The 12,551-nt window shown below is 51.1% G+C and overlaps 1 protein-coding gene across 2 annotated transcripts in view; it reads left to right on the top strand.

The window, feature by feature from the left end:
• Nucleotides 1–11,549, top strand: part of FHDC1 (FH2 domain containing 1) — a 36,216-nt gene extending 24,667 nt beyond the window's left edge. For both annotated transcript variants that reach the window (XM_036241345.1, XM_036241346.1), the window contains 4 exons: nt 106–176; nt 3,160–3,277; nt 6,531–6,695; nt 8,502–11,549. In XM_036241345.1, coding sequence (XP_036097238.1) covers nt 106–176; nt 3,160–3,277; nt 6,531–6,695; nt 8,502–10,574 — 2,427 coding nt within the window. In that variant the 3' untranslated portion in view covers nt 10,575–11,549. The remainder of the gene's footprint in view (nt 1–105; nt 177–3,159; nt 3,278–6,530; nt 6,696–8,501) is intronic.
• The last annotated feature ends 1,002 nt before the right edge of the window (nt 11,550–12,551 follow it).

Below are 12,551 nucleotides of genomic sequence, written 5' to 3'. Positions count from 1 at the left end.
AAGGGGAACATTTTAAGTTTAATTTTGTGATTCCTTTAAGCCTGAGAAAATTATTTCCTTTCAGTCCTATCTATTTAGTGAGAGAAAATTCTGGTTTTGTTTCAGGAAGCCCAAAAGAACGATGCCGTTCTTCTAAACTTCTCTGAAAAATTGCATCATGTCCAGGAGGCTGCTAGGTAAGCAAGGAAGACAGACGTGAACTGTGAAGATTTAAGGGTTTTGTTTTTGTTTTTTTATTTATCCTCACCCAAGGACATTTTTTGATATTTTGTTCAGATAGAGTGGGGGGGGGAGAGAGAGAGAGAAACATCGATGTGAAAGGGACACATCGAGTGGCTGCCACCCACACGACCCAACCAGGGCCGGGGACAAACTGCAACCGAGGTACATGCCCTTAGCAGGAACCGAACCCAGGTCTCTCCAGACCACAGGCCAATGCTCTAACCGCTGAGCCAAACCGACCAGGGCAGGGGTTTTGTTTTTTTAACTACCTTCTTATGAAAACTGATTTATAACTTCTGGATTCAAGTGTAAACTTTAAAAAGGTTTGTCTTGTTGAACTTTCCAATCTCCTTTTCATTTGTTTAGAGGTGTGTGTGTACGCCTTTGGAATTTGGGAGTTTTGAAAAATTAATCCTTAGTTTTAATCTAAAAAGGACTTATTGCTGTCTATTCTAATGAATATCATCAGTGTAAAAAAAAAACAAATATATATATATATATTTATGGATTAAGAACTTCAAATCCCTCCACACCCAAAAGATAAAGCTCAAACAACACAGCCTATTAGCTTGGGACCTGGTATATCATCAGTCAGACTTGCAGGCCATACATCACTGGTAGAATCTAACATGGTACATTTATTTTCTATTACATTAGAATTTGGAACCATACCAAGGGCTGTGAAAGGATTTTGTTTTAAATTAGTCACTCTGCTTTACAGAGAAACTATCTACCAAGCATAAAACTCTATTCACAACACTCTAATTTGCTTCTGATTCTAATGTAGACGTGTGGGGTTTTTTGTTTTTTATCCTTACCCAAGGACATTTTTTCCACTTTTTGTTCAGATAGAGTGGGAGGAAAAGAGAGAGAGAGAAACACCCATGTGAAAGGGACACATCAAGTGGCTGCCACCCGCATGACCCAACCAGGGCCGGGGACAAACTGCAACCGAGGTACGTGCCCTTAGCGGGAATGGAGCCCGGGTCTCTCTGGACCATAGGCCAACGCTCTAACCGCTGAGCCAAAACGGCCAAGGCAATGTGTATTTTAATGTAGCTATAATCTGTGTATATGTGCTCTCTTGAGTTCAAAGTAGTAAATGTTAAAAAAAAAAAAAAAAAAAAAACTAACTTGCCCTGGCTGGTCTGGCTCAGTGGTTAGAGCGTTGGCCCGCACACTGGGGTGTCCCGGGTTCGATATCCACTGAGGGCACGCACCTCGGTTGCAGTTCGTCCCAGGCCCCGGTTGGGGTTGTGAGGGTGGCAACCAATCGATGTGTCTCTCTCACATTTATGTTTCTCTCTCTCTCTTCCTCCCCCTCTCCCTCCCGCTCTATCTGAAGATAAATGCGAAAAAATAAAACAACAACTAGCTTTTCGGGGGGGGGGGGGAAATGTTCTGATTTGTATTACTTGCTGATTTCCATGGTGTAAATACTGCTACCATGGCTGATTTCAAGCTAGCACTGTGGTGTTACTAAAGTGCAGCTGGGCAGAGGTACCTATACCCACGGCCACCCCTTGTGATCTGGCTTCAGGGGACACCACTTCATCAACCTCATTCATGGGTTTATTTGCAATAGATTTTATTGCACATACTCATTATCCAAGTGACTCTGTCCATTTAGGACACAAACCACATGCATGAGCACATGAACCACAGCTTTTCAAGCCAAGCCCTGCCACTGGCCAGTGTCTCAGTGTTATGACCGTGAACATCTAACCGCAGATTACATGCCTTTCCCAAGGTGAGATTATCAGTCCGAAGGTGTGAGCAGTTCATAGTTCATGTTTACAGATCGCCAGATTATTCCCCCCAAAGAATGAGTATCTTTCTTATACGATATAAACTGTTTTGGTTTTGAATTAACTGAAAGAAATTTGTATGGGACTATATTTCCTCTGACTAGTATAGAAATGTTACCAAGAAAGAGAAATAAAGAAATAACCATTGCATCTTTGAACGGATATTTCCGGTCAGAGTTAGATGGGGAGGTTTAGCTATTGTCTTAGGAAAAAAACCTCTTCGGTAAGGCCTGCAATGGAAGGTGAAGTACAAACTGACCAAAGATGGTGACCATTGCAGGTAAAAGAATTTATGGCAAAAAGCAAAGTTCGACTTGACAATGGCAGCATGAAAGCATCCTAAGTGTATGAATTTGCTAGCTGAATTCCCCCTGGGTTAGAGGCCCGTCTGTTCACTTTACTGGGTGACAAAAGCATCGTTTCTGCTCTACTGATCTGGATTTGGTATAAACAGCGAAAACCTTCGCAGAAGGGTTTGTTTTGTCTAAAGCAGAGTCTTCCCCTGGCTGTCAGCAGCCAGCATCGCGTCTGCTCAGTGTCCACCTGTCACCCTGCACGTCAGATCGTCCACACACGCTGCCTTGCTTTTCACGGGTCAGAGCTTTTGCCTGTGTGTTAAGTGGCCAGAGGAATCATATCTGAGTCCTGCTGGCTCTTAGTTTTTAATGCTTCTTGCATAAAGGTGTTCAGACAAGCCCTGTGATTTCGGTTGTCTCACCAGCAAGAACATAGTCACGTGCAGCCTGTTCTCTTTGGCCAGTGTGTGTCTTTAGGAAGGAATCTCCTCTTAAAAACCACCATGGGGGGAAACTCTAAATACAGGGACTGTAGGGATAGGTCCATGTAACTGCAAGGGCTCCCTCCCCTTCTGGTTTTTCTTTTTACAAATTACTTTAATGTCTTAGCTTAATCGAACACCCTTTATAACTGCATCTACATTCAAACGGATATATGACAGTCGATTTGTGTTTCGACCTTTTTTTTTTTTTTTTTTTTTACGTTCAGTATTATTTTGTAGTTTCAGGTGTATCTCCCCTTCTGTTTGTAAGACTGGCCAGTGGGTAGAGCTGTTTGACTGCCCACGTGACACACGGCCTCGCTGTTGCCCACTGTCCCCTTCTTCTTCCAGATTATCTCTGGAAAACACGGAGGCCGAGCTGCACTCGCTGTTTGTCAGGACCCGATCTGTGAAGGAAAACATCCGGCGGGATGATGAACTCTGCCAGCAGATGGAAGATTTCCTTCAGGTCTGTGGGTGATTCAAGCCTGGCCCTCTAATTTCTTCTGCCAGCAGCTCCCCTGAGGCTGGTTAGATTTGCATGGGTGTGTTTGGGGAACCAGTAGGTTCCCATTCATATTTTTCCCCCCAGTCAGTAAAAGGAACTTGGTATTCCAATGCCCATTCTTTGCTGGATTGATTTTGAACAGAAGATATTGAATGTGGTCTCCACGTACTAAGGCAGCTGTCAGTTAGTGGGCCTCTGTCTATCACAGATCGATGTGCACAACTGGGCCGCACTGGAATGAATTGGTACCAGTGTAAGGTGTCTACTGCCCCTGACAACCCGCGCTGTGGTTGTAAGTCATGGTTTAGGAGTTCCCAACTCCCCGTTAAACCGTGGACCCCAGAACTGAAGTTCCACAGGAATCGTAGCCATACCTGAGAGCCTGGGCTTGTCTTTGTTAAAGACACAGCTGCGTTTTGGCATGTTTTATAATGAGAGCAGGAGAACATGATAGCCGTGCCTATCACCACCCAGAACACATCAGCCCAACAGGGTGTGTCGGGAGCCGCTCCGAATAACAACAGAAAACAGCCGAGTGGACGTGTTTGTGACAGCTCACTGTGACTCACTAATCATCTGGTCTGACATACTCCTTTTATCTTCCTTATTTAAAGAAAAAAGTGGCACCTCCTCATGCTTTCAGTCTTCAGGGAAATGGTGTGCCACCTGACCCGGCAGTGCTCTGGGATTAGCGAGCTGGGAGACCCGTGGCAGGGCTGCCCCGGCCCCCGGCGGGAACGCTGTGCTCCGGAGGCTGTTCCAAACGACGCCTCTGCTCGTTTACTTCTAATTAAGTTCCAAGTGGTACGAGCTCCAGCTTCCATCAGCAAACGTTTGCTTTTGTTCGGCTCTTTGGGGATTTTATTTATTTTTAATCCTCCCCCAAGGATATTTTTTCATTTATCTTCAGATAGAGTGGGAAGGGGAGAAAGAGAGAGAAAGAGAAACACCGATGTGAGAGAAACACATCGATTGTTTGCCTCCTACATGACCCCGACCAGGGCCGGGGACCAAACCGCAACTGAGGTGTATGCCCTTGACCAGAATCAAACCCACGACTCCCTGGTCTGCAGGCCAAACCGGCCAGGGCTGGGATTTTATTTTTATTATTAAACATGTGTTCTGTGTTTTTTTGGAAACATAACTAGACTAAGTTTCCCCTTCAAGTGCACAGATTTTTCTCCAAGCGGAAGAATAAAGCAAACACCAGCGCAGAGACGTGCCGTGGGTAGAAGACACTCAGCAGTGGGCACATTCAGACAAATGGAGCAAAGCCAGAGAGTCAAGGGACCTGGAATTCTGGGTGCCTCATTCCCCCATTCTTATATTAAATATTAGTATTGTAGACTAAATAGCTGGACAGAAAGGTTTTCGATGAAAAGCAGCTCTGTCTATGCTGCACCCCGAGACTGCCCTTCAGAGGCAACCTTGTTTTAACTAAATGCTTCCTTTGGTCATTTTTATCTCTGTAAATAAAATCCCACCCAGTTATTTAGTTTTCTTTTTAAAATTCAATTTCTTTAAATGGGGCGGGGGGGTACAATCTTTTAAGGTAGCTTGGGGTCGGGCCAGGAAGGGCTCTGAATGCCAATCTGGAAACTGGACCCGGCGCTCAGAGTCGTGGGGAACCGCGGACGGCTGCGGGGCAGCAGAATGACAGGACCCCATGTGCTCTGCAGGTCCGTTTCAGGCTCTCGGCCTTTCGAGCAGAAATACCGAGTAAGCGGGTTTGGAACTCTGGTCCCTGGCAGACAAGTCAGAGCCACACGGCTGCCCTGTTGTCATCTGTTTCGCCAGTGCAGCTTGGGACTCTCTGTTCAAGGCCCTAATCGGTGGGCAGGGCTCAGAAAATAATAACTCCGAGCGCGGTGACTTGTCAGATCCATGTTCAGAATATGTCACTTTCCCACGTCCCGAGGGTGGCGGCCGTGTGTTTAAGGCATTCCTTCCCCTTGTCCTCTCAGTCCCCTCGGACCCGAGTGATGACACACACGAGGAAGAGTAAGCATCTCTCTAGATTCTCGGCAAGGGTCCTATTTTTCTGCAGTTGAGTTATTCTTGGCTGGAGTCCATGTTTTCTTCTGCGGAAGAATGACAGGGGGATTTATACTTTCATTAATACCCTTCTCTCCGTAAAGAAAATACAACATGAACGCACACACTGCCTTGGGCTGCTGACTCAGATGGTTACTTTCTCTGGTATTTGGTTTCCGGCAGCCTCTTGAGTGTGTTTGGTGTAAGACGAGGGCTTTTGAGGGGGAGGGTGTGGAGCGCAGGGGAGGTGACGCGTGTTCTCGGGATCTCTCTTGAGGTTCTGGGGCTTCACCTCCTAGGCCTGTTCCCCCACTCAGAACGAACTTGCTCAGATATGAGTCTCCATAAAAACGTGAGTGGCCCTGGTAGATCCCAACCTGGAAGGACCGAGCTCGCCGGAGGAAAGCAAGCTCTCTGGCTCCCACTTCTTGGTCGAGGCAGTACCTGAACCCGTGGGGCCTTGGGGACTTTGTCCTGGAAGAATTAGGAGAAAATGAAGAAGTAAAGAGGATGCATTTGTAGAGGGCAGTAATTCCTAACTGTGACCACCTGTCAGAATCTCCCGGAGAGTATTGATAAGATGTGAATGCTGGGTCCACCCCAAAGCTACTTGGACTGCAGACACGGCACCCCAGCTGACGTAGATAAGCACCCCTGGAGGAGAAGGCCTGGCTGGGGCCTTCATCCAGGCACAAGGGCTTCCGTCCTGAGGGGTGACCCTGACCCTGACATAGCTCACTTGGGATTAAATTAAAGCCCCTGTCAACAGGGCCACTCATCAATAGAACAGGTGACTTCTGGGAGCCTAAAGTATACTCTTGGCCAGGATACAACCCAGTTTTAAGAGAAGGAAGAACAAATACAGAATATAACTATGAATACTTATATTAATATTAATCAAACCAACTGCACACCCATGTCGCATTTTCAGCGAACATTACGTTAGTGGCATTCTGCAGGTTCGGGCCCTTCAGTCTCTTCTGTTGCTCCCACGCCTCACACGGGAGTTCACCTGGCTTCCCCAGACGTTTTGTTTGGGTTGAATAGATTTTCTTCTTGGCTCTGAGTGCACTGAACTCACAGTAAGCCTCCCCTTTCCCGAGACCTGGGACTCACCTTCCCCGCGCCGGGCTGTCCGCCGGCTGTTGACGTCGGCGTGCCCGTGGTTGTTTTCCTGCAGTTCGCCTTAGAAAAGCTGACGGAACTGGAACACTGGAAACGAGAGCTGCAGGAGGAGGCCCACGCCCTCATCGATTTCTTCTGCGAAGACAAAGAGACCATGAAGCTGGACGAATGCCTTCAGATATTCCGAGACTTTTGTACCAAATTCAGCAAAGCGGTTAAGGTATGACAGATGGCATCTCTGGGCTTCCTGAGTTGATTTTCCTTTTTCTTCCTCCAGACCCAGCCCCCTGCTCACGGCAGAAGGATGGGTGGGCATTTCTGGGGTTTCAGGAAGGTCGGGCCCAGGCAGCGGAGCCGGGCTCTTGGTTGGGTTGAGTGGGAAGTGGTTCTGCCATCCCAGCCCCGAACGCTTCCATATCCGCAGGTGTCTAGCATTTGGCAGCCTCTGCAGCTCTAGGCTCATACCGACTCTCACTTTTATGCCCTAAGAGCATTTTGTTAGTAAGGTTTATTTACAATAGCGGTCGCTGTATTAAAAAGTCTCTTTGAAGATCCCGAATGTCTTTCTCACCGTCTCCCAAGGAGAAATATCCTCTCCCAGGAGACCTTTGTCCATGGGGTGACCAGAGCCCCTCTCTGTTTTGAGCACTGGAGCCCTCACCAGGGGACCCGGTTGTCCTCGGCCAGGGCAGACCTGGGGATTCTGAGATGCCTAGGGAGCGCGTGCCGCTGCCTGACATACTTTGCCCTCGACAGTTAGTTCTGATCATCTCTGAGTTCCCTGCAGAAGCCAGAAAGCCCTCTGGGTTGCTTGGCTTTGCCAATAAAACTTTCATTTCATTTAAAAACATAACAACTCACCTCCCTTGATCTCGGGTGTTGATAAGGAACCTAAGGCTTGTGCATCATCTCTTCCTCTATATTTCAAAAGCAAATTTGTCCAGAGCTGAATTTCTCTGAGGGACTGGTCACATTTCTCTCCAGCCCTAAGTGAGTAGCCCAGAGTTCCTTGATTTCTCGGGTCCTCCCTCCTCCATTCAGCTAAGAGAAAGCGTTTCAGCCTGTGGCCACACTCACTCTCCCTGTCCAAGCAGTGAGCTCAGCAGGGGAAGGCGGAGGTGGGTGGGAGATGCCAAATTGGCTCTTTCTGAGGCCCTCACTCCTAGTCAGAATCTATAGCTCTCGCGACCACCTGTGTGATACTGTCAGCCCAGCCGTCCTGAGAGCCAGGAGCTGGCCTCCACCCCGCACAGGCAGCCAGCCAGAGCCACGGCCTCCTAGAAACTTGGACACAATGTCCACCGTTTGAGGAAAACTTTCAAGTAAAAAGTGCTCCCGATAACAGATTTGAGTCGTGAGATCCACATATTTCCATGACACGAATATATTTAAAGTGCACAGCCCGGCGATCAAGGGCTTGGTTGTGCGCATTTGCTCTGATCCCATTGTTGGGGGGTGGGGGGGCGGCCTGGAGCAGGGTGCAAGGTGGAGGATTGGCAAGGCAAATCCTCCTCTGACTGTGGGGAGGGCTTGGTTCGTGAGGGACCCTGTCATTTCTTGTGTTTTTTGTTTTTATACCAGGGAGTAGTCAGAGAACAGATTTGAAAGCCTCTCTTAATATCTTGGGTGTATACTTATACATCCATGTCCTCATTAGGGAGAATGTGCTGCACAGAAGTGTGTGTGTGTGTGTGTGTGTGTGTGTATGTATCCAGTCAAGAGCCAAATTGGGTTTCCTTGGAGTTGAGGGGACAGTGCCTTGACTAGAAAGTTGGAAGTTGGGCCCAGGGATCCAATGACAACCTTAGACAGACTTTGGGGGCCAGGCGGAGTGTGCTTCTCTGGTGGAAGAACCTAGCTGCCCCCACCCGCACATGCAAACTCGACAGTGACGCTGTGACCCAGGTCTCTCCACACGTGTATCTCTCTCTCCCACCCGTGTGTATCTTGGGGAGGTGGCCCTGGAATTGCACGTGGGTCCCCTGTATCTGATGCATCTTTGGGCTTGTGTCCATCCCTCACTCAGGACAACCACAACCGGGAGGTGCAGGAGCAGAGGCAGCTGCGGCGGCTTCAGGAGCTGGAGCAGAAGCGGCGCTCCTGGGCAGCCGGGGAGCTCGGGGGATTCGGCCGCAGCAGCAGTGAGAATGACGTGGAGCAGCTGACCAAGAAGGATTCAGAAGACCTGCCCCCTTTCCTGCACCGCAGGCCGGTCAGCCCCTCCTACCGCCGCCCCAACACCCGCCGCTCCCGCCTCTCCCTGGGCACCTCCGCCGACCGGGAGCTGCTGACCTTCCTGGAGAAGTCCCTGGGCAGCCCCGAGGAGGCCAACAAGTTCAACAGCCTGCCCTGGAGCAGCCCCCGGCAGTGCCGGCCCGCGATGGCTTGGCTGGAGTCTGGGGAGCCAAGGGACCAGGACGCCAGCCGCACACAGAGACCTGGGGCCTCGGCGGGCCAGGAGGAAGCCCCTGACCCACCCTCAGCTTCGTGTGTCCAGCTCCTCGCCCCCCGGATCGAGGAACCTGCTCCAGTTTTGCTCCGAACTCGGCGCAGTGGGCTCAGCATGATCCAAAACAGGAACAGTGAGCCTGTGGGCCTGGCGCCTGCCTGGTCCCCTCCACTCTCACCACTGACTCTGGGAATTAAGGAGCACGAGCTGGTGACTGGGCTGGCCCAGTTTGACCTCCAGGGTCCCAAGGACCCAGAGGAGATGCCCCAGCAGGACCCGACCAACTTCACCCCAGGGGAGCTGGCGTCTCCGGGAGACGGGAGCTTGCAGCCCCTCGGTGCTGGCGCTGGTGCTGACAGCAGTAGCCTGACTCCCATGGGTACAGGTGCCCAGGGGAGTCCCAGCCCAGCCCCAGAGGGTGACGAGGCTACCCCCGATGAGCCCAGCATCGACCCTGAGAACAAAGATCCTGGGCCCGTGTTCTCCATCTCGGACACCACCGACTGCTCGCTGACCTTCGACTGCTCAGAGGAAGCTGACTCCAGGCCTGGCGATGGGGGGCCGGGGGAGGCCGGTGAAGGGGATGGCTCTGTGTCCCCTGGAGCGGGGGAGACAGGTGGCAGCCCAGTATCTCCTCACCCTCTCTCCAGCCCCGCTGGGGAGACCCCTGTCCCTGCCTCTGTGAAGAGTGGGCCCAGCTGCAAGGGTGGCCTTTCCAGGGACAGGCCCTCCAAAGGGAAGGATGGGATAGCACCAAAGAGAAACTCCCTCAAAGAGGCGTCCCAGGGGGCGCCCAAGCCCGGGCCGGTGTCGCGAGGCCAGGGGGCGGCGCCCAAGGGCGTGCGGACCTTGACGTCCTCGGAGAGCGAGGGCATGCGCAAGGTCGTGCCCATCTCCAGGGCCAGCCGGGGCTCCTCTGGCTGGAAGCAGCCCCCTCGGGAGCCCCCCAGCGCCACAGACGAGCCGTGGTCACGCCAGAACTCTGTGAAGGGCCCCTCGGACACGTCACCCAGGAGGTCCTCGAAGGGGGCGGGGGCGGGAGCCGAGGTGACCGAGGACCAGCGGCCACCTCGAGGGAGGGTCGGCTCCTGCGGCGCCCGGCCCGGGAAGGAGCCCGCCCTGCAGTCCAGGGGCTCCCTGAAGAAGCCCAGTGCCAAGCCCCTCCGGAACGTCCCCAGGCAGAAGCCCGAGGAGATTAAGTTCTGCCGCTCCAACTCCCAGGGCCCCCAGAGCCCCCAGAGTCCCCAGAGCCCAGAAGAAGAGCCCAAGTCCCCTCCACCGGCCCCCGGGGTCCCCCGTGTCCCATCCCACCTCCCGAGCTTTGCCCGGAACACAGTGGCCTCGTCATCCCGGTCCCTGAAAACGGATTCTCTCCCCGTGACCAAGGCCCCCGGCCTCACCCGGGCAGTCTCCCAGCGGCAGCTGAGGGTGAAGGGCGGCTCTGAGGATGCCCTCGCCAAGGACAGTGGCACCTTGCGGCGGGCCAACAGCAGCCGGGCCCCCAGGAGGTATCCCGAGTCTCCTGAGGGTCCCGGTGCCAACACGGAGGCCTCTCTGAAGGGCAGAGGGGCTGGGGAAAGAACCTCCTTCAGACAGAAAAACTCCAGTCGGACCACACTGGGGAAGATCCTTAATCCTTTGTGGAAGTGATGGGTGCCTGTCCTCACCTCCCGGGGTTACCCTGAGGGCTGACGGCTGGGATAGGCCAACACCAGGTGTCTTTATCCACATCAGGCAAATCTCATGCCACCTGCTCGTGCTCATGTCATTGAGGGTATGATCCAGGAGGCTTCTGGACTGCAACCTGCTGTCGAGTCCCCATCCACCTGTCACTGGCCGGCACCTGCCACACCCACCCCTAGCTGTGCGCGGGCAAACCCTCTCCCCCCAAAACAAAGACTCAGGCCTGCAGATGGCATTCTTATGTAACAAGTTAAAAAAAAAGGAATTTTGGCCAATTTTCCCCACATCAAAGGCTTATTTTTCAATATAAAATTTGAATGTTTTAGTTGGTTTCTTTTGCAGAGTGAATAATACCTCCTGGGAAAAAAGACAGAAGAAAAACTGTTTTGTATGAAGATATTTTAATTTCCCTGTGTTCCCTGGCCTCCGGGTTCTGCCTGCCCACCCTCTGTCCATTGCTGGCAACTGGACTTCTCCACAGCCTCTGGTGTCCTGTGGTTGGCACCTCATCCTTGAAGACTCTTCCTTGTTCACCTCTCCCTGCGTGACTTGGGGTGAGGGTTTGCGTGTGAGCAGGAGGGAAAGTGAGGTTGGCGGACAGAGATCGGTGCTCCTGTGTGTGCAGTATGGGCACCGTGAGCAGAGGGACGTGCACTTTGGGGGCCCCGTGGCTAGAGGGGAGCCCCCCTGCAGACAGGTGGCAGCCCGGGGAGAATGCTGGGTCTTTCAGAATTTAGAAGTGCCATATTTTAATGGAAAGACATCAGGGGCTGTTCAACTGATCACACCTCTTCCATGTTTTCCCATTTGTGTTTCTTTTGTACAACTGAGTGAAGGCTGCTATGACTTGTGTTCGCTCTAGTTACAGGTGAGATAAACCTTTCCGTCTCCCAGTCCTTTTTCCCCTCCTCTCTTTGCCTGCTCCCAGCCCCTTCCTTCTTTTTTTTTTTTCCCTCACCCGAGGACATTTTTTGATATTTTGTTCAGATAGAGTAGGAGGGAGAGAGAGAGAAACATCGATGTGAAAGGGACACATCAAGTGGTTGCTTCCCACACGACCCAACCAGGGCTGGGGACACACTGCAACCGAGGTACGTGCCCTTAGCGGGAACCGAACCCGGGTCTCTCTGGACCGCAGGCCGACGCTCTAACCGCTGAGCCAAACCAGCCAGGGCCAGCCCCTTCTTTTCTGATGTGACCTGGAGCCTGGAGTATCTGTCTGTATCTATCTCGCTCAACAATGATACTTTCCAATGTTGACGTCTGTTCCTTGGTACAGCGGTTTTGAAATCCTGAGAAAAACCAAATCAAGTTTTTAAAAACAGACTAAAAATGAAATTGCTTTTAGAATAATGTATGTCCTCAGGAACATTTTGGGGGGAAAAAAAAACAAAACAAAAGAAAGGGGAAAATGTACTTTTTCTACCTGGTGCTCACTTCACTCTTTCCCTCTGCGACTTGTTGGGAAATGGGGGAATTCTTGAAACTTTGTTTTTTAAAAATTGCCTCCCTTTTTCTCCACTTTTGGTCACTTATTAGTGAAACCTCAATTCAGATCCAACAGTGGTAGACAGATTTAGGCAAATAAGATGTGTTACAGTCTCCCTCGTATACAATGTTGCCTTCCAACCAAATTCATGGGAAAGTCAACTTTGATAAGTCTGCTAAACTAAATGGATAAACTTTCTGGTTTAAGAAGTAAGGCACCCGACCATAAAACCTCTTACAAAAATAGCCTTGAGTAGGTATTTCCAGGGCTCCACAGAGCTGGTTAATGGGAATCCTGAGCTGTTTTTCACCATCTCAAAAAGCTGAGAAATAATACATTTAACCATGCAGACAACAGGGTTCAAAACATAGGGCCCATGGGTGGATGGGAAATGGATGAAAGAGGTCAAAAGTTTGTGGATAGTGATAAGGTCAGGATACCTAAGTGGGATCCTA

Source organism: Molossus molossus, unplaced genomic scaffold (assembly GCF_014108415.1).
Source record: "Molossus molossus isolate mMolMol1 unplaced genomic scaffold, mMolMol1.p scaffold_m16_p_4, whole genome shotgun sequence".
Classification (NCBI taxonomy): domain Eukaryota; kingdom Metazoa; phylum Chordata; class Mammalia; order Chiroptera; family Molossidae; genus Molossus; species Molossus molossus.
Note: the sequence above shows the minus strand (reverse complement) of the source record. Positions and strands in the feature narration are given on the sequence as shown.